This window comes from Callorhinus ursinus, unplaced genomic scaffold (assembly GCF_003265705.2).
Source record: "Callorhinus ursinus isolate GAN/ISIS: 27379988/994484 unplaced genomic scaffold, GSC_fseal_2.0 scaffold31, whole genome shotgun sequence".
NCBI classification, from domain to species: domain Eukaryota; kingdom Metazoa; phylum Chordata; class Mammalia; order Carnivora; family Otariidae; genus Callorhinus; species Callorhinus ursinus.
This window is the reverse complement of record NW_027397093.1, coordinates 9,100,517-9,121,601: the sequence shown is the minus strand read 5'-3', so window position 1 is coordinate 9,121,601 and position 21,085 is coordinate 9,100,517. Positions and strand designations below refer to the sequence as shown.

General features: G+C 42.3%; 1 protein-coding gene across 12 annotated transcripts in view; it reads right to left on the bottom strand.

Annotated features, from left to right (window-relative positions):
• Positions 1-53: 53 nt before the first annotated feature.
• KCNMA1 (potassium calcium-activated channel subfamily M alpha 1) overlaps positions 54-21,085 on the bottom strand; it is a 746,792-nt gene continuing 725,760 nt past the window's right edge. For 3 of the 12 annotated variants that reach the window (XM_073878759.1, XM_073878751.1, XM_073878752.1), the window contains 5 exons: positions 15,567-15,761; positions 13,612-13,730; positions 12,025-12,249; positions 9,735-9,763; positions 54-2,483 (listed from right to left, as the gene is read on the bottom strand). In XM_073878759.1, the coding sequence (XP_073734860.1) occupies positions 2,329-2,483; positions 9,735-9,763; positions 12,025-12,249; positions 13,612-13,730; positions 15,567-15,761 (723 nt within the window). In that variant the 3' untranslated portion in view covers positions 54-2,328. Of the gene's footprint in view, positions 2,484-9,634; positions 12,250-13,611; positions 13,731-15,566; positions 15,762-21,085 lie in introns of those variants that run through there. The other 9 variants (XM_073878761.1, XM_025850539.2, XM_025850543.2 and 6 more) reach the window with 4 other exon arrangements.

The window sequence follows — 21,085 nt, the reverse complement described above, 5'->3', positions numbered from 1 at the left end:
AAGAAAAGAAAAGAAAAGAAAAGAAAAAAGAAAAGGAGTTTAGATTCAAATCTCTAGTCAATCAGGTCATGGAGTTGACCTTGTGTTTTCTATGGAGAGATGGGTTCGAGAGGCACAGGACACTGTGTTTCTCTATGGGAAGATCATTTAGATCTTCACCATCACCTGCCAGAGGACACCAAACAGGACAAATTCAGAAATGGTTATCAGGAAGAAGCGTGAAGAAGAGCCCACCAGGGTTCATGAAGGAAAGAAGAGCGTGGGTTAATATGACCGGACTAAGGCGACCCCAGTGCAAAATCATTATGTAGAAGAAGGCCTAGCTTTCAGGAAAGTTGTGAAATCCAAACTAGGGATTCACCCCCACAGACCCGTTTTGCTTCTGTTGGGAAACCAGGAAATGTTCATAAGCCTGAATGTAGACTGCTGAAGTCATTTTAGTCTGCTGTGTAGACTAGTGATTGGTTATAAGTAGTTTTTAAACAATCCAATTTTGGACGTACATAATATTCACAATACTTTTATAGAACTACTTCTACAAAATGTGACAACAGGGTAACCACAGTCTGACAAGTCACTTCAGGACGGCGCCTACAAGGCGGAAGCACAACTACATGGGCTCTGCAGGGAGTAGACAGGGGTGGAAGCTCATTTTGCCTACACTGGTCATTGGAGTACTTAGTGGACGTATGTTTTCATGGTGATTTCATTGCTTGGCTCTGATCTGATTTGCACTAATACCCTAAGTGCCACAGGGTCATGGCCTAAAGAATTAATGGAAGAGATATCATGGGACTTTGGGGGGATATTTTGGTAAGTTTGGTTTCTTCAAGTGTCCACAGTTAACATTTTTAAGAAAAGAAAAATCACTATCACATCCATGCTTCTCCATAGACCCTGATGACTGTATAAAAGATTGATCATTTTGAAGTTGAAAGATTTGCTAAATCTTTTGGAACATAACAGTTGCCGGGCCGACTAGACACGGAGCATGCAAGCCACGGCAAAGCGCTGAGACTTGGTAATTGTGTCTGATGGCTAGAAAAATCTTTGAGCACAGTTGGAAGTGGCTGAGACATTTGATTTCATTGCTGGTCATTTTCAAAGGCCTTTTCTAACAGTCTGTATTGAGTGCGTTCATTGCTTTCCTTTTGTCGTTATTATGTTTTACACTGTTGCAGCAAGTTTGTGTGTTTTGTCCCAGCAACTAAAGGAAAGCCTGAAAAAAAAAACAAATAAAATCTGGGCAAAAGTAGTCTTCTTGGTCGTGGAAATTTTTCTGGCTTTTAAACAAAAACTCAGTGAAAAAACGAATGCGTTATCATATCCTATCGTGAAGTGAAACTATCCACCGGTGTTTACAAACTTTCAGGCTAAAAGCTCTGAGACTTGGGGCATGGGGAAAGAGTCCACCAGACCCTTCCAGAGTTGAAATTCCTGTACTTGCATGGGTGGTTTAGACATAGGAAATGAGAAGCATAACAGCATGGAGGAGTCCCCACCATTTGCACAACAAACAGAGCAATATCTCGTGTGCATCTGGTCCTCAACTTCTACGTCCCAGGCATGCTCACAATCCTCCTGGCACCATTCGTTGGCCGGATAAACCTCATCTGGCAATTGTAGAAAAGCTGTAAGAAGGTCTTCCCTTCAAATATACGAACAAAGGGATGAGCAATACAGAATGAAAACTAAACCTACAAAAATATGACTTTCAACTGAGAAAATAAATAAGTTTCCATTTATTAAGAGCTGGTGTCAGTGCAGCTAAGATACACACCCATCCAGGAAATTCACCTGCCCCCTTTTGTCTTCTTTTATGAATTTACTAAAATACATGTTTACATCATTGGACCATTTTTAAATTGTTTTAATAATCCATTGCCCTTCATTACAATTAATTGTGGTGGTGACCATCATTCTCCTCAAAGGAAAAGAGAGAAAGAAGAGAAATACGCATTAAGGAGTCTGGCCACTTACTCGTGTTGATTTTGCATTGTTTAGATACAGGGAAGATATTTGACAATGAAAAAAGAAAAAGAAAAAATATATTTTCTTTCTAATAAATAAAAATAATTTAAAATGCTAGAGGCTATACATGACTTTTTTAGTATGTTCATTTATAAATGAAATCACTTTCTTTTCCAAAATACATGGAAGCAATATTCAAGGCAGACATAGAGAAAGATCTGTCTACTTTATTTTTCTTGCAATTCTCGCTTATCCTAACGTTTCCACCAGTGATTCAGCATGTAAGAGGAAGAAAAGTCACATCACCATTTATGAAGTTTGTCAGGCTTTAAAAAAATAGTTCTGGTCTCCTGGGAGTCAACATTCATCTTCAACTTCTCTGATTGGTGGAATCAAGCTGCTTGTGGATTTATATTGGTTGATCTGGTTAGCCATGTGGGTACTGATGGGCTTGATTTGAATGTTTCTGGGATAGGCATTATCCGGTTCATCTGTAAACCATTTCTTTTCTGCTAAAGGGCAAAATGGATAGAGAACAAGAAGGAGAAATGAGAAGCTTAATTAGTCCTAGGGTAAAGTCTTTGGAAAGTTCATTGAAAAAATGCAAAAATGTAATCGATAGAAGCTGACGGTGAGTAGTTGCTAAGAGATAGTGTGGTCTAGGGAGAACCCCAGAACGTGGGACACCTCTGCAGCCTGTGGCAAGTGATGACCAATGCACCCTTGGGACTTGGAGGCACTGTGGGTGGACCTCTGAGAATAAGGAGGGGTTGGAAGAGGAACTCTAGCAATGTTCTCTGGGGTTCCTTTAGGGGCCTGGAAAGCTTTGGTGGGAAGGAGATGCTGAATCAAATATTGGGCATGAACATTGTGCCTGAGGAAAGATTTGTATGTTCACTGATTTGAGTGGAACATGAGGGACATTGTCCCTGACACAGAGTCAGTGATCTAGCATCTCCTCCTCTCAACCTCTACTTGGCTTTGTTTGTAACAGACGTACTTAAAGTTATACTCGATATGCCACTCTTCTTTTTTTCTTTTTTCTTTTTTTGCAGCCAGTTTTGAGGGTCTTAAAGTAAGCCCACAGATTTTGCTGGGCAATGAGACTAAAAATCAAAATAGCAACCAAAGTTTGAAGATGATTTTGAGATGGCTTTTATTTCAAGAAAGAAAACTCTGTGTTGGTATAAAGTTATGAAAAGAATTCTTAGTGGCAGTATCTTAACCGAATATAATAACCCGAGGTGTTGACAAGGGAGCTCCACGAAGTCTTGGCATTTCATTTCCACCCTGAATACAGAGATGGCTGAGAGAATGCTGAGTCAGAGCGTTTGTGGGGGCGGGAGGGGGATGGGGGAAAATGGCCTAGCACCCTCTCAGCATTTCAGTGCTATTTTACAGGACTCGGGCCTCGCCCCTGCCTTTTTCTAGGATTGAAACTTTCTGGAGAACCGGCCATGTGTACAGACATGAAGAGGCTGGGAAAATAGGACATTCGAATTTGGGAATCATATTAGTGGCTTAGGAAAAGAAAAGAAAAAGGGGGAAAGCTTTCAGGCACACCCACGGCTCTAGAGACAATGGCCTCATTTCTGCCTATCAGAAGAAGTCACAACTGCCTTGTCAGTGGTCCTGGACTGATACGTTAACCAAAATTGCTCACCTGGCTTGATGGAAGAGTATACGTAGGTGTGCGCGCGTGTTTTTACGTCTGTACGTCTGTCTGTCTGATAGGCTAATGATCTATAGATTCAGCATCTGCCATCAGCTCATAACTGCTCTGCTTGTTTCTCCTGGATGCGTCCTCTCTCTTGCTGTGTCAAGTCTGAGCCCTCAGTGTAAACACTGTCCCTGGAGCTGGGGTGTGCCTCGGTGAGAGCTTGCTCACTACCTTTTGTTCGGCAGCTCAGTTTACCCCCAGGAAACTACCGTCTCTCAGATCATTCTCCACTCCCCTTTCTCCTGCTCTGGCTCTCTCACCTATTATAATTAAGTTCACTTCGATTTGAACAGATTGGACGATAGGAATTCATAATGCTACATCCTCACAGTGAAGCTAACTGATTAAGTGCTTTAAATTATTCCCCCTGACAGAATGATAAAGTTACAATCTGTTCTGAGATGATCTACAGCTTGCCAGACTCCTACAGCTTCTTTCTACATTCATTTATCTTTTTGTCAAGCAGAGATTTTTTTTTTCCCTACGCTTCAATTCCATAGATCTTTTAAAGTCATCAGCACATCTGAATTATTAATGAGGCTTTAGAGGCAAGGTTCCTGATGGACTGGTTAAAAAAGGTTGTATAGAAATCCAGGACTGTGTACACATCAAAATAATTTCAGCTCCATTTAAAAAACCATTTAGTTCAAGTGTGACATAGATGAACCATTATGCATTTGTGGAAACCAATTTTTTGTGATCTACGATTAAACTAACCTTTCAGAGAGGAGTGGAGTGTGATGGTTATCATGTTTTAAAAGCATTGCCAGGCCGCTGAAACAATTTCAAACTATGACTTTTTCCAATGGTTTATGCGTAAAGATGATTTTCAGAAGAGCAGAACCGGGCGTCTGTGCTGTTTGCCTGAGCTGCCCTTGGTTTTGGCTGTGCCACTGTGGGGACTGATTGTGCAAAGGGATTTAGTGCTAGGTTGGACATGCCAGGTTGGAAAGGAAACTGAACTCTGCTGATGGAAACGAGTGGGTCTTTTGGGCAAAAGACCTAAGACAGCTGCAATTTGCTGAAATTTTTACAACTGCTGCAGAGAATAATTGTTCAGAATTTAGTCTTTACAGTTCAATTCAAAGTTGGCATTTTGACCTTTCTCGGCAGAGAGAATATCAATTTCTTTCTGCTGTCAGTAAGAAAGAGAGCATTATTTCCCCATTTAAGCTCCGTTTTCTCTTGCCTCCTACACTTCTTGCCATAGAAGAAAAGCTATCCAGAGCAGCCTCTGTGTTTTGGCCATTCAGCTTCCACGCAAGAAGGAGTTGTGTGCAAGCACATCCTGGAGATGAGTTGAGGTTCTCATTATGCCTGAGAAACAGGCTTTTTAATTTGGGTGCCTTATAAGATATAAATATATGTAAGTTGTTGGAGACTTGGTTGGATAAGATGTTGAGAAAATGGAAATATACTAGTGCTCTGAGTATTCTAGTAAAATATCCAGGGGCAAAGGTATTTTACAAAGAGATTCTCCTAAAGGGCATCAGAGGAACACACACTTTAATGATCGTCAGTCATTTGCTTCAACAGAGAGTGCTTGAGGTATGACAATGACACTTTGGTTTATTGACTCTCTCCTTCCAAAGAAGGAACTGTGCCAATGGGAGGCTACAACACTGGCCATGAGAAAGAACACTCAGGGAAGGGATTCAAATGAGTGCTGAAGTGGTCCAGGATAAACCCAAATCCCTGAGTTTATCTCCTTTCCCTGCCTCATCCCACAGGCCAGAAAAATTTCCGGGAGCTTCGTTTTTTGTTCCTAAGCTGGAAAGGGCAATGGATCTGGCTGTGAGGGCCTCCTAGCTGCCAGAGTAAAACGGCCCCATTTGTTAACAAGCCTCTCGAGGCTACTAACCATGATGTCATCCCTGCGAGGGTGGTGTGTGACCTGCTGGGATCAGGGACAGGAGGCGTGGCAGTCTCTGGCAAGTGGGCTAGTAGCACGAGACAAAATCCGGACACTGACTGCCCAGAGATGCTTCTAAAAGAGCCGGCGCACTGCCACTGGGAGAAGGCACCTGTGGAGACCAACAGGGTCATGGGCTCTCCACCACGGACGGACTGGCAGGGAGGCGTGGGCTAGGGAGATGGTGTGGGGCAGGAGGGTAAGGTCGAAGGGATCTGGGGTCTCACAAGGGAGTTGCATGGCTCCAAGCAAGTCATTGTGTAATTGAGCTCAGGTACAGTTTTTCTTCTGTAAAATGGGCTCGTGATCAGATCTTCCTAACACTGTTGTCTGGATGAAAGGAGCTAGTGCTGGTGAGCACTCACCACAGGTCCAGATGCATGGTAAGTAAACGTGAGCACTGGCATCTGTTCGTAATGGCAGCCTCCAGGATGGCAGAGGGGCAGAGTTCATAGTCCAGTTTTAAATGCCACTCTGCCACTTTCTGGCTGGATGACTTCGAACAAGTCTGTCCTACAGATTCCTTCGAACAGAGATGTGAACTGCCTGTACATCCGAGCTTGGGTGAGGATTGAGTGAGTTACCCTATGTAAAGGGCTTAGAAGAATCTGGCACTAAGTAAGCACTAAGGTATTAGCTTGTTATATGAGGTTAGCATTAATGTGAGTATTCTCAGTACTAAAGGGCTACAGTGAGGATGGGTGGTCCTTTTCAGTGTGGCCACAGATGAACTGGGAGTGGACATATAAGGGTCATAAATTTGGGTGCTGGCCTGCAAAATGGGGATTTTGGCAGTAGAGATGACAGAGGAAGATTTGCTCGGGTTATCTTCATTTGGAAGGAAAGGAGAGGAAGGAGTGACCCAGTGCTCTTTCTGAGGAGTCCCGGGTTGCTACCCTGCCATGGGACCTGTATCCTTAAAATAATGGCTTTGTACTCAACAGGTGCCCTACCTCACCCACAAGCCATCTGAGTCTCCCATTACTACTTCCATTACTGAGGTAGGAGGGTCCAGGATAAGAGCTAGGACTTCCTCAAGCCATGGGGAGCCTGGCAGGGTGGGCTGTGGGAGGTAAGAACCCCAGACCTGGGCTGACCTCACCGCCTGGGTACCTACAAGCAGAGAAACAGGCTGCGCTGTGAAAACTGAGCCTCTTTGCTGGCTCTGCGGGTTGTCAGTGCTGTGGGATTTAGCCTTTTCACATAACTGCTCCCCAGAGAAGAATGCATTAAAGGAGAGACGATAATACAGCAAAGGTATTTGGAATCATTGGCCCTCTTCCTGCTGTACCACAAACTGAGGTCTAGAGAGAAAGGGCTTGAAAGGAAAAGGTTCCATGTGGCTAGAGACAACAGCTAAGAACTGTAAGCCCTAACCAGGAGCTGAAGCCTTCAAAGGTAACGCTGCATGGTTTCACAGCTCACCATTCCAGGAGGCAGGCTGGCACGTGCCTTCTGCCCGGCAGATCCCAAGGCCCCAGGGGACCCCACCCATGCATACTGCGCTCTTCCCTCTCCATGGGCAAAGTGTGGCTCTTTCATAGAGATGAAAACCATCCGTACCAGAACCAAAGCAGCCTCCATTCATGAAAACTGACACTTCTTTGCAATTGTCCGCCATGACTCTATTTGCCTCTTTTAACTGAAAGTCTAATGCTGCCATTCACTGGGCAGAGCAAACTGCCCGCTCCGGCCCTTTTCTGGGGCCCTTTTCTGGGGCCTTTGTGCAAAGACAGACTCTTCACTCTTCCCTTTCGGGTGGCAGGGGATAATCCCCCTCACCTCCCTATGCAATAGATGCGAGAGATGTGCGATCTCCTGGTGGGAGACAGGCAACCAAGTTTAGTGACAGGTGCCCACAACTTGTTCTTCATCCTGTTATGACAAAGCAGGGATGGGCTGAAGAAGCTGACTGGGACACTGATTTTTACCCTGTCTTGACTTTCTTGACTTTCACGGGCCCTGAAGTTTCTATACGCTCCCCTTTATCCTTCAGGAGCCTGTTGCTATAGGAACCTGGCAGGTTGATTTAATTGTCTCTATTGGGATGCAGACACCTTTAGGCTTTTCCCATGCTGAAGAAGAGCCAGTCAAAGGTTTTACTGGTCATCTGAGATCTTAACAATGCTGGCGGGGGCACAGTTGGTGTCTCTGTCTCACTGTACACATAAGGCTATTATTCCCCCTCCCAGCTGTGAGCCCAGCTCGAGAAAGTGCCAATAGCACCGCAGCATCGGGAAGCACCCAGAGGCTTTTTTGTATTTTTTTTTTAAGATAAGCCAAGGGAGTAAAGATAATTGATAACATGATGAAAGGTCTGAAAATATTTAAGATCAATTTATTTCAGAATATTTACTGAGAGCTTATATTAAGGTTCTGGGTCACAACCTGTAATATTCATACTGAATTTGAAATTTCTCCCAGTTGTGGCAGAATTTTATGTCTAAGGGTCCAGCTTTCTCTATCTGTTTGAAATGGCTTCAGGAAGGACCCTGGGTAGCAGTCCTTAGGGATGGTGATGATTTTACCATCATTTCGAGCAAGTGTTGAGGCTGAGAAGGCTTCACCACACCTCCTGGTCTACCCACTTATTTAAGGTTCAGCCCTTTCTCAGCCTAAAGCAAATTGGGCTGAATGGTTTACAAATTCTTCTCTTCTAGAACGGTACAGATAATTGAGTTTCTAGCTGTTGCTCTTTTTAAATGTATATACTTTCTCTTCAAATAATTCTTTCACTTTCTACCCTTTACCTCTTCTTCTTTTCTTTCTCTTTCTTTCTTCTTTCTCTTTCTTTCTTTCTTTTTCTTTCTTTCTTTCGTCTTTCTTTCGTCTTTCTTTCTTTCATCTTTCTTTCTTTCTTCCTCCCTTTCTATTTCATCCCTATTTTTTTCTTTTTTTATGGGGAGCAGGAAGGGGAGAGACATAATCGGAGAACCTTGTGTGCTTCCCTCCTAAGAGAACCTGAAAGGGGAATGAGGAAGTTTGGAGTCACATGGAAAACAATGGAGGAGACTCTTGGTTCTACTGAGGAAAGTATAATATAGTAGTTTCAGCTCATAGAACAGAGGTCATAATGATACCTTTTCATCACTGAATGCATCATTAGCCAAATGCTACAGTCAACTCTCAATTGTGCACCCAAGGTCATGGGAAAATTCCAAAGTTTCCTCTCATGTCACATTCTGTACCCACTCCATTCTTGTCACAACATCATCTCCTCAGAGCTGCTAACAGACTGTATATAAAACGCCTTTTGGAATTACTTCTCTCTATCTGCCCAATCTCTTGTTGGGCTGTAACAAGTGCCTGAAAGGCAGGTGGAAGGAGAGACGTGGATAATGCAGGGCCTGAGTCGTGAGGCCCCAGATAACTGGGCGTGCTCTGTGAGTTGATACACACAACTGAGCAGTTTTCCTTTGGGGTCCTACTGATCGAACATCAAGGAGACCAGTGCTTTTGTCACTAATACACCTCCTGGTCTAAATTAAAAGGAGGATAAAATATGAACCGAGAAGCAGGTTTGCCAAATGGAATAGCTGCCAATGCTTTCCAGCAAAGTTTATCGCCTGGCATCGTATTTTGATTTAGCAGGTCTTGCCAAGATAAACACAGAGATGTGGACAGACCAATGGGGGAGGGGCTGGGTTGGGGTGGTGCTGATGAGGGGGAAGTGGAGAAAGCTGGGTTTCTTGATGGGAAAATGCTTTTGGACTTGGAGCAAGGTACCAAGGTGGGCAGGGAGGCCACGTGCAGATTTAAAGGCAAGCCAGATGGAGAGAAGTTCCCCCCAAATTACCCAACCCCAAAACCAAGAACACCAAAACAAACTCTAAGGGATCCAGCATAGCAGCAGCATAGCCTCATCGCGCTGAGCAATTTAGAAAGTGGAGGAAGGAGGAGAAGTAGGGAAGAGGAGGGGAAAGGGGAGAAAGAAAAAAGAAAAAAAGCAAAACAAACTAAATAAAACCACAAACAGAACAATATAAATAAAAATAAACAAACCAATAACAGAATAAAATTTGTAACTCCTTTTTTTTTTTTTTTAATTTCACAAAAGTTTTCACAAGGACAACGTTATAGAAGAAAACCCCCAGCAGTGGCTAGGTCATGCAGAACCATTAATTGTCATACCTTGGCCCATTCTATTCATCCTTGTTGCACTTTAGAGAGAGAAGTAAGCTATGTGAGTTTTACAATGCTTTTAAACTGTCATATTTCCTGTTGAGCACTTTAACTGGCACATTCTTATAGTTATAAATGTTCTATGGGCACAACTTTATAACCTCCTTTGCAAAGAATGCATGAAAAGCTCTTCATGATCCCAAACTGGGGTATATGTGTGTGTATATATATACAGAGATATATATATATATAGTTCTATATAAAAAGATAGATAGTTATACATAATATAGAAATCGATATATATAGGGACAAAAATAATTTGAAAAAAATTTTTCCACTCGTAGGGCTTTTTAATATACATGTATACAATTTTGCCCCACCCCATTCCTGGTCTGAATACTGCACTGCCCTGTCTTTGGTATGGGGGCAGAGGTTCAGACTCAGCCTCACCATTTTGTCAGTAAAAGTGCTTGTCAATTCACACAGCAAGCAAATCTCCAAAACTACCATGCTTGGGGGGAGGGGGGTCCGAAATCTAAACTCAAAGCATTCACCATAAAAACACCTTTATAGAGATGGTATAGCTGTGGCATTTTTCTCCTCCCCTCCACCCCTATTCTGCTTGATGGAATTTTTTTAAAGTAGACATTTCAAATCGGTATACACCAGCCCCGGGCTAGTCCACAAGTACAAGACTTTGGTTCCGGTGGAGGTTGCCGATTTGTAAGGACTACTGCCCTGCCTAAAGCCTGATTTGCATGCGTAAAACATCTGACGACCGTATATTGAAAAAAAGGGATTTTTCTACCTTTCCTCTCATGCTTACTAACTGTTAAAAAAGGAAGGAAAGAAGGAAAACAAAAGAAAAAAAATGATTATACCAAAATGTGTTTGGCTCACTGTTGCACACTTCTCCCCCACCTCCTGACGACAAGGAGCGGCTAGCTGTTGTTGTCATTCGTCTGCCTAAGTGAATTGGCCATGTTCAAGAAACTGGGGAGGAGGAATCTTCCCACCAGCTCTCTGCTTTGGGACAGCCAGCACCACGCAGCTGTGCCAACAGTCTGAGGTGGTGGCTAGCTTTTGTCTTTGTTGAGTCAACTGTGGCTCAATTCCCCCCTACCTTCTGATTTATTTAGCAGGTCGGCTCCTAGAAAAACATGATCTGCTGCTGGGTTTACCTTCCTCACGCTCTACCACGGCCCCAGCCCTTGCTCCTCCCTGGCATTGGGGCCCTAGCTAATCAAACAAAGGGGAGTAAAAAGGTCCCCTGAGAATGCATGGAAAAATACGCACTCTTTCCTGAGCATTATTTATTCTGTACATAAGGTAAGTAATTCACCTTTTAAAAGATGTAAAAGTCCCAGGAAGGCAGTTTTTAATGACTTACATCTGATATTTATGATACATATGGCTTTTCATCCAAAATGTCAAAAGTGAAAGAAAAAAAAATAGCTCGTCATATGGCATAAGGAGACAGAATAACAATTTAATATGCAATGAAACCTCTGTTCACTTAAGTGACTAGAATTTGATAAATCCACGAATGGGATACTGTTCTTTCCTCCACAGTAAGGGTAGAAATGTTCACAGGAACTCCCAGAGGAAGTGAGCTCTGGGACAAAAAGGCCCTGGTGAGTAAAAAAATCTCAGATGTTCTCTTATAAAAGCAGGTGCTTAATAATCATCTACACAAATGGGGAAAGCCTTTTAAATGCTTCGCGAGGCTTTAGCCCAGAGAGTGGAAACAATCGATATGTTTTTGTTGCTTTTTGGTTGCTCCTTTCAAATAAATGTGTATGTATATATTATTGCGTGTGTATTAAAAAAAAAAAAGAAAGGAAAGAAGGAAGGAAAACAACAACAAAATCAAAACCCGAAGCACCCTGATAATCCTGATAAATCAGAACAAACTTTTCTTCTACATTAACTAAACTTGCTTTGCATAACTGACATGGATCACAATGGCTCTCCCCTGCTCTGCGAACTCCTTCCTGCAGTGAGCTATTTATGTCTGGAGCATGCCTTTGGGTTATTTTTTCCCCTAGAATCATAAATAACTTTTGGTCCTTCTGCTTATTTGCTGTTGTGCTCAAGGGTTTTATGGTGGTGAAATAAAAACGACAACCACATGCACACTATCATACATATGCAAATATGTGTAAAAAAGAGGGGGGACTACAGGGGAAAAGGGGGGAAGTTACTGTTGGAAACACCCACTGGGGAAATGAATGGCAGATACAGTTTCACACACGGTGGCAGTGGGTACACATATCAGAGGCGCTCTTCCTGCACGTACTTCTGTTTGTCTCGGGACTCCCGGGACTTCGGTCGGTTCTGTCGGTTTGCTGTGGACGGGATGGAGTGCACGGAGGAGCTCTTCTTGCTGGAGGACTGGGACGAGTGGGAGGAATGGGAGAGGCTGGCCCGGGACTGGCCGGCGTTGTGGTCAAACTGCATCAAGCAGAAGATCAGGTCTGTCGGCACGAGCTCAAACTCGTACGGGGGGTTGGTGATGACGTACCTGCCCGGGAAGACAAAGGGGTTATGGAATGACGATAAACTGGCTGCATAGTTCACCCCCCCCTCTGAACCAAGAGGCTCCTCAGGTCTTGAAGAGCATCTGGAGGATGGGCTTCTAGCTGGTCCAAGGCCTTAAACATTCTCTCCCAAGCTGAACTAAATCTTCCTCTCTTTAGCTCAGGGCAGGAGGCCCGCCACAAGCCCTGGCAGAGACGCTGAATTAATGCCTATGATGGGAGAACCAAACTGTGCTTCCTACGGTCTATGTGCCCCTTTCAATTCAATATCAAGTTCAATTCTGATCCTGAGTAGCCCAAATGCATTCAGGAGGTTCACGGAGTGCACTGCATCTTTCATTCTAGAATGTTCTGACCATCCTGGACACACATCACAGGATCAAAAAAAAAAAAAAATTACTGTTTCCTCTATAGTAGTACACCTCAAAGTGGGTCCTCAAGCCAGACATACCAGCATCACCTGGGAACTTAAAATGCAAATTCCTAAGCAACTCCACTCCAGATCTATGGAGTCAGATGCGCTGGGGTGGGGTCCAGCAATTTGTGTTTTGACAAGCTTTGCAGGTGATTCTCATGCTCACTAAACTTTGAGAACTCACTAGTCTACAGCAATTTGTCTCCACTCTGGCTATATACTATAACCTCTGTGCATTAAAAAATTATCTATATTTTCAATCCAGACCAATTAAGTCAGAGAAATCAGAATACTTTTAAAAAAGCACCGCTGGTGATTCTAAAGTGCAAGCCAAGCTGAGAATTACTCATCTCTATAGAATTGTTTCTTGAGGTATATCATGCAAACACACTGATTTTGGTAATTCTATGACGTACTTTTAATTTGGGGTTGCTATGAATTTATTTTAATGCAATTAGAAAAATATAACTAGCACACATAAACTTATTTTTTCTACTTAAGGTGATAATACATAATTTTCTTGAAATAAATATATAAAAGTTTAAAAAGTAAGTCCATTAAAAATACAGTCAGTAAAAATATAGGCATCTAAGATATGGCAAAGGAACCATTTATCTTAAACACTAGCAATATGAAATATCTACTAGGTACCAACGGAATGATCCCAGTAGCTGGAGTTTGGAGGAGATGCTCCTATTCAGGAACTAATCTATAAAACTTGATTTCTTCCCACAATATCTTTACATCTGCTACGAGTAGTTAAAGAAAAAAACCTCCCATAACCTCCGAACTCAGTGTTGGATATAATGTGGGCACAGTCATTTGCATACTGAGAGCATGTATATAGACCTTTGCCTTCACAGTGGGGGACAAGAGAGGGTATTTCTGTCTCTGCATTTGGGTTGGGAGAGCAGAGTGGAAATATACTTACCTCTTCGTGCATTGGCTGGGGGTGCTGAGGTGAGCATCTCTCAGCCGGTAAATTCCAAAACAAAGCATATTATACGTTTTCAGAGCTTTGCAGAACAGATCACCATAACAACCACCATCCTGGGAGACAAGAAAAGAACAGAGAGAAACATTTTTATTTGTCTGAAAGTAGAGGTCCAGGGGGAAACGAGCGTTTTCACGAAAGCTTGTTTTGGTGTCTCCTGAGTTGGAGGGTCCGTCCCAAGGGACTGAGGCTAAAGACGTCATTGTGATTAACAGCTTACATCCAATACTGGTCATTTTGAGAGATCAGCTAATGATGGGGTTCTCCTCTAGTTCTCTCCAGTTTTCCATCTGTAGCAATGAGAGCCCTAAAGAGAGTGTGCCTCTCCCTCATTTGAAGTGAAGCTTGAAGGTCTCAGATGCATGCTTGGCTGAGAAGAAACCAGCTCTGCGAAATGGTGATTATGTTTAGCCCCAGCTCGGCTGTAATCACTGTGATCTGACCGTGTTGTCAAAACTGCTCGAGTGATAATTAAAATCACTGCCAGGAGAAAAGACCCCACCAGGTACTATGGTGACAGACTCTTTCAGGGAAAGGACTGTGTGAAAAGCACAATTTACAGACCTCCGAGATGGCACTGGCGGAAGAGAATGTGTTTCCCCAGGAGGCGAGAGCTGTGGGCTGAATAAGTGGGATTCACAGTCCTAATCAGTTCACGGTCACCTTCCAAGGTCTGGGGCCTGATGTGGAATGTGAAAGCAAACCCACTCACTTGGAAATGCTGGCTTCATGCAGCCAGGTGGCTTCAGGTGGGCGTTAGAACAGGAAGGGCCCTGAAGGATGACTTCTCTGGGAACAAAGTGGCTGCCTTTGTCCTTCCTGCCATTGGAATTTCCACATGGGCACCGTATGACAGAACACAAACGGGGTCAAATCTTACCATTATTTAAAATCTTTATCCCTTCAAAGTCAATGATAGAGCCCAGTCTTACAAAGGTCCTTGCTCATTACCACACCAAAATATGGTGCAAGTTGGCATCAGGGTTTCAGAAGAAACAGAGAAAATGACCCTTTCCCTGGGAGAAACTGTTATTTGTACAATAAATGTATCTGTCCCCAAGACTTGTGGCTCCACCCTCTGAGCAAATCCCTGGAGGTGGAGTAGGGCTGCGAATAAGGGTTAAGACTGCAGACTTTGGCCAGAGTACGTGAACCCAGCTGGTGCATGGGGCCCAAAGGGAGGCACTGGTCATCCCCTCTGTGGCAGGGAGGGCATGGGGGAGAGTGACTGGGCCCAGCCTCAGAAATTCGAAGACCCAGGTCCAGAATTAGAGCCATTAAAGGATCCACATGAGATGCTCTTTGTTTGGCTGGTGGCTCTAGATGCATATTGGTGTTTCAAAAACCTCCAAGGCCTGAGTCATACCCAGATACAAACACTCCGAATCCTGGGAACTGGGCATGGCCATCAGTGGTTTTTACAAGCTCCTCATGGGCTATGAATGTGCCTTTGGGGTGAAGTAGCCCTGCAGTATGCCAAGACCCTGTGGACAGGGGGGTCCCAGCCTTGGCTGCATGCTGGAACCACCTGATGCCTCCCAGCTCATGATAGAAGACACCTAGGGGAGTGAGTAAGTGCATAGGCTCACAGGGCCCAGGGTTCCTGGTGCAAATTCCTCATCGGGCCAATCCTCAGTCTCTCTGAGCCTCAATTTCCTTAGAGTGTCTGATAATAGAACCTATGTCAAAGGATTGCCATGGGAATAAAAATGAATGACTGTATGTAAAGCACAGCGCCTGCTACCCAGTAACCATAATCATCGCCTCATAGTTATTTACCATAGAAGACAGAAAAGGCAGGTACCCAGCCCCTCACTGTCCGGCACCCAGTTCACCCAGGCCAAGTTATTCCCAATCAGTGGGCTCAGAGGACCTCTACGCCATGCACTCACCCCCAAGTCTGCAAAGGGCCCATCCAGCAGTGCTAACTGGGCCACGCGGCAGCGGTCCCTATTCGCCAGTGTCTGGGGGGTGCTGTAGCCCCCTCGAAGTGCATTTTCCTCAGCAATCAGAGCCTCGAGCTCTGGCGTGGCTCCTCCGGTCACCAGGGTCCGGATCAGGGTAAGGATATTGTCGTTGAAGTATGTCTGGGGAGAGAGTTGGGGGAAAAAAGTCCTTTAAGCAAACACGCTAATGTCACAACAACAGACATCCAAATTACAACTTTTCTTGGGATTGCCTGTTTAAAGTTCTGGCCTGTCTCTTCAAATAATTTTATGTGGGAAGTGAAAAGACAGCAGCCTCCAATTATTCCATTCTTTTCTCTCCTGCTTGGTTCTGCCAGGAGAGCCTGACTTTTTAAAAAACCAATTCAGGGAACTTTCATTAAAGGGCTGAAATCTAAATGCTTGGTGTTTACCATAACTGGTGTTAGTAGGGATGCAAACACTGCTTCCTCTCTTCCTGCCCTGCGTGTCTACTAGGGGACTTCTGACTTGTGACACAAAATGCAGCCTGCCCAGGCTGTTAACCCATGTACGACTACCCAGTCTGAGGTACTGTCACCTTCTGCCAGGAAGTCGCCTTCCCCAACAGTGGCAAAACTTCTCTCTGCGTTGGAAAGAGATGCCAAGAGCGTCATTAAGGCCACACGCTCTACAATTTACTATGTGCCTTGATAATAATCTAACCCAGAAATCTCTATCAATTAAATATGCCAGATAAAATTATGAGGGGCAGGATGTCCTGGTGTGTGCCCTTTGGGTTTTGTTTTTTTAAGTCCTCTCAACAGCCTGAGGCAAAATATAGCATATTAGAGACGTTTCCCTCAATTGTACATTTGTCTCACATCTGAAATATAACAGGTATGTCAGGAACAAAACAATGGGAGTTTAAAAAAATTAATAGGGTGTCAAATAAAAGAGCTCAAAAAGACATTTGTCACCCAGCCTAATTTGAGAAAAATCTCAAGCAAGGGTCTGCATTCCATTTTCCAAGGTAAGAAGAAATCAAGCAGGTGAAATGAATTCAAACCAGAGTTTGCCTGTGGCTTCTGAGGGCGCACGGACCTTCGGGAGAGGGTTAGGAAAGACAGCGGCATTTCACATCCGCAATTTCTCAGACACTTGACGGGCAAAACGTAGTGGGGAATAAACCAGGTAAAGAGGAGTTCTCGTCCTGGGGAGCCAGCACTAGTTCTCTGTCTTGGGGGAGGTTGACTAACCGGTTCTAGGCTTTGATATTCTCATCCACAAAATTAGCACAGTCATTAAGATCAAATTCATATGCAAATTCGTCCCCGAGGACTCCTGGGGCAAGATTCACTTTCGTCTTTGAAATACTCGCAAAACCCACCCAGAGTGATAGACAATCCCAACAGCAAAGGAGATTGAGGAATGTTACTCAGGAGTCAGACCCTAAGGAGAACCTTGTCTCAGAGACGCCGGAGCTCAGATGTGCCCCGGGGCACAGAAGCGGACCGAGGACAAGCACAGGAGAACTGTTGCTGGGTCAGTCAGGGGAAAAGAGTCAGGCGGTGGGTTTAATGCTGGCTTCACCTCGCAGGAGCTGTGTGACCCTGGAAAGTTATTTGTCATTTTTGTGCCTCAGTTTCATGATCTGTAAAATGTATTAACAGAGTGGTTATAAGGACAATAGAACTAATACACGTGAGGTGCACAGAGCAGGGCTTGGTGCACGAGAAGCGCTGATAAATACTTCCGACCTAATAGCAGACACTCGGAGCTCTCACCGGTGAGAGGAATGGTCAGCTCATCCTCAACCTTCCCTTTTTAAAAATCATTTATGTTTGGGGTAAGGGGTGGGCAAACCAAGGCCATATATTTCATCCTTGAATCTGTACTTTTCAGTTGCTTCCATTCAAGACCCTATTTGGAATCAGGAATGACACAACAAAGGTCACCAGGGCCCTGCATCCTGGGATGGGACAGCAGTAATGGCAAGAGCCCCCAGAGGTGTGTTCTAGTGGAGGTGGCCTTGGGGCACACCCACCAAAGTTTTCAGAGGTAAATCCTCTTCCCTACAGTCAGATGTCACATCAGTAGAAGCAGGAGACCCCTCCTTAACACTGGGGCACATTAAATGTATGAGTGCTGGGCATAGAACTTTGACAAGGGCCTTTGAGCTCTAATTACCCTTTTAGATAAGACCAAGAGGAGGAATCTAACAGCTCGCAAAGTGGGCGGTAGAATATTCACGACCTCGTATACCCAACTCTGTTTTTCGGTAGAGAGAAATTTAAAAAGCCAGTATAAATATTTTTTAAAAGGGAACCACAGTATTTAAGATATAAAGGAAAAGCATCATTTTGACTGATTAAATGGTTGCTGGAAGAAGAAAAAGAAAAAGAAGCAAAAGAAAAAGAAGCACCTGTTTTAGAATAAAATTTTTTTTAAAGTATAGTTTCTATAAGAAGTAAAAGATCAGATTATAAAAAAGCTGACTTCATACAACTTACCCAATTATTTTTTATGTAAGATATTTAAATTAAGTAGATGTGATTAGAGATAATTAAAAGAATCCAATATCCCTTCATGATAAAAACATTCAATAAACTAGGAATAGAAGGGAATTTCTTCAACCTGATAAAGGGCATGTATCAAAAACCCAAAGTTAACAGCAGACATAGTGGTGAAAGACTGGATGCTTTCCCCTTAGAATCAGGAACAAGACAAGAAAGTCAGCTCTCACCACTTCTATTCAACACAGCACTGGGAGCTCTAGCCAAGGCTAGAAAGAAATGCGGGGACCATATCGGAAAGCAAGAAGTAAAACTATCTCAGTTTACAGAGAACATAATGTTATATATAGAAAATTCTAAGGTATCTATTAAAATTCAATTATAGATAATAAATGTGTTCAGCAAGTTTGCAGGTACAAAGTCAATATACAAAAAATCATTTGTATATCTATACACTTGCAATGAACAATACAAGAATAAAATTAGGAAATTCCATTTATAATAGCATCACAAAGAATAAACACTTAGGAATAAATTTAACCAAGGAAGTGCAAGACTGGTACACTGAAAACTACAAAATATTGTTGAAAGACATTAAAGAAAATCTAAATAATGGAAAGGCATCCCATGTTTATGGATTGGAAGTCTTAATATGATTAAGACAGTGTTCCCCCAAACAATTTACAGATTCAGTACAATCTCTGTCAAAACCCCCAAAACCATTTTTATAGAGATGGAAAAGCTGATTCTAAAATTCATATGAGGGGCACCTGGGTGGCTCAGTGGGTTAAGCGTCTGCCTTCGGCTCAGGTCATGATCCCAGGGTCCTGGGATTGAGCCCCTCATCGGGCTCACTGCTCAGCAGAAAGTCTGCTTCTCCCTCTCCCTCTGCCCCCGCCCCGCTCCTGCTCTCTCTCTCTCTCTCTCTCTCTCAAATAAATAAATAAAATCTTTTAAAAAAATTTTAAAAATGGTAAAATTCATATAAAATTGTAAGCACTCCAAATAATCAAATAATCTAAAAGAGATAAAGTTGGAGGACTCACACTTCCTGATTTCAAAATACACTACAACACTACTATAATCAAGACAGTGTAGAATTGACATAAGGACAGACATGGGACTGAATTGAGAGTCCAGAAAGAAACTCACATGCTTTTGGTCAATTGATTTCAACAAGGTGCCAAAACCATTCCACGGAGAAAGAACATAGTCTCTTAAATAAATGGTGCTACAATTCTTGGGTTTCCACATTCAGAAGAATAAAATTGGACCCCTACCTCACACCATATGCAAAAATTAATTCAAAATGGATCAAAGACCTAAATGTAAGAGCTAAAACTATGAAACGCTTAGAAGAAAACATAGGGTAAAGTGTCACGACCTTTGATTTGAAAATGGATTCTTAAATATGACACTCAAAGCACAGCAACCCCCTCAAAAAAGATAAATTTAACTTCATCAAAGTTAAAATTTTTGTGCATCAAAGTACACTATCCAGAAAGTGAAAAAAATAGCCTTACAGAATGAGAGAAAATATTTGTAAATCATATATCTGATATAGTAGCCAGAATATATATATAATATATATAATCTTATTTAAGACTACATATATAAAATCTTTATATATATAAAATCTTATATCCCAACAACATAAAGACAAATAACCCAATTTTAAAAATGGACAAAAGACTTAAATAAACATTTCTCAAAAAAAGATATACAAATGGCCAACAAAATAAATGAAAAGATGCTCGAGATCACTAGTCATCAGGAAAATGGAAATCAAAACCACAGTGAGATACCTCTTTACACCCACTAGGATGGCTATAATCAAAAAGACAAATCATAACAAGAGTTGGTGAGGATGCAGAGAAATTGCAACCCTAACACTCTGCTGGTGGGAATATAAAATGATACTGCCACTTCGAGAAACAGTTTAGCAGCTCCTCATACAGTTAAACAGAGTTATATAACCCAGCAATTCTACTTCTATATATATACCCAAGAGAAATTTAAAAAATATGTCCATATGAAAACTTGTATACATATGTTTATAGCAACATTATTCATAACAGCTAAAAACAGAAATAGTCCAAATGTCTATCACCTAATGTATGCATAAATAAAATGTGTTATATCCATGAATATTATTCAGTTATATGAATGTTATTCTTACCATAAAAAGGGATGAAGTACTAATACCTTGAAAACATTATGTATGTTAAGTGAAAGAAGTCAGTCACAAAAGACTACATATTGTATGATTCCATTTATAAGAAATGTCTAGAAGAAGCAAATCTATAAAGATAGGTGGTAGATTAATTGTTGCTTAGGGCTGGGGGAGGGGGACAGAGGTTAGTGGGGGTTGCTAAAGCATATGGAGGGTTTTTTTGAGGCAATGAAAATGTTCTAAAATTGACTGGTGATGGTTGTACATATTTCTGATTACACTAAAAATCACAGAATTGTACATTTTAAATGGGAGAATCTTAATTATAAAGAGAAATAGTTAAAAGGTAACTAAACTTACAATGGCCAGATTTTTATCCATTAAGAAGCAATAATTAACAATACTGTATTGTACATTGAAAAATTTAAGTGGGTAGATCTCATGTGGTGTCCTTACCAAAACAACAATGAAAAAGAGGCACTATGTTGTAGAACTAAAAATCACATGCACACAAAATCAGTGGTGTGGAAGTAAGACTAAGAAGTTGGCCGAAACTACATAGAGAAATATGTAGAGACCTTTCTTTTTCTTTCCTTCTTTCTTTCTCTTTCTTTCTTTTTTCTTTCTTCCTTCCTTCCTTCCTTTCTTTCCCATTCTCTTTCTTTCCTTCTTTCTCTCTTTCTTTTTCTTTTTCCTTTCCTTTCTTTCTTTTTTCTTTCCTTTCTTTCTTTTCTTTCTTTCTTTCTTTCTTTCTTTCTTTCTTTCTTTCTTTTTCTTTCTTTCTTTCTTTCTTTCTTTCTTTCTTTCTTTCTTTCTTT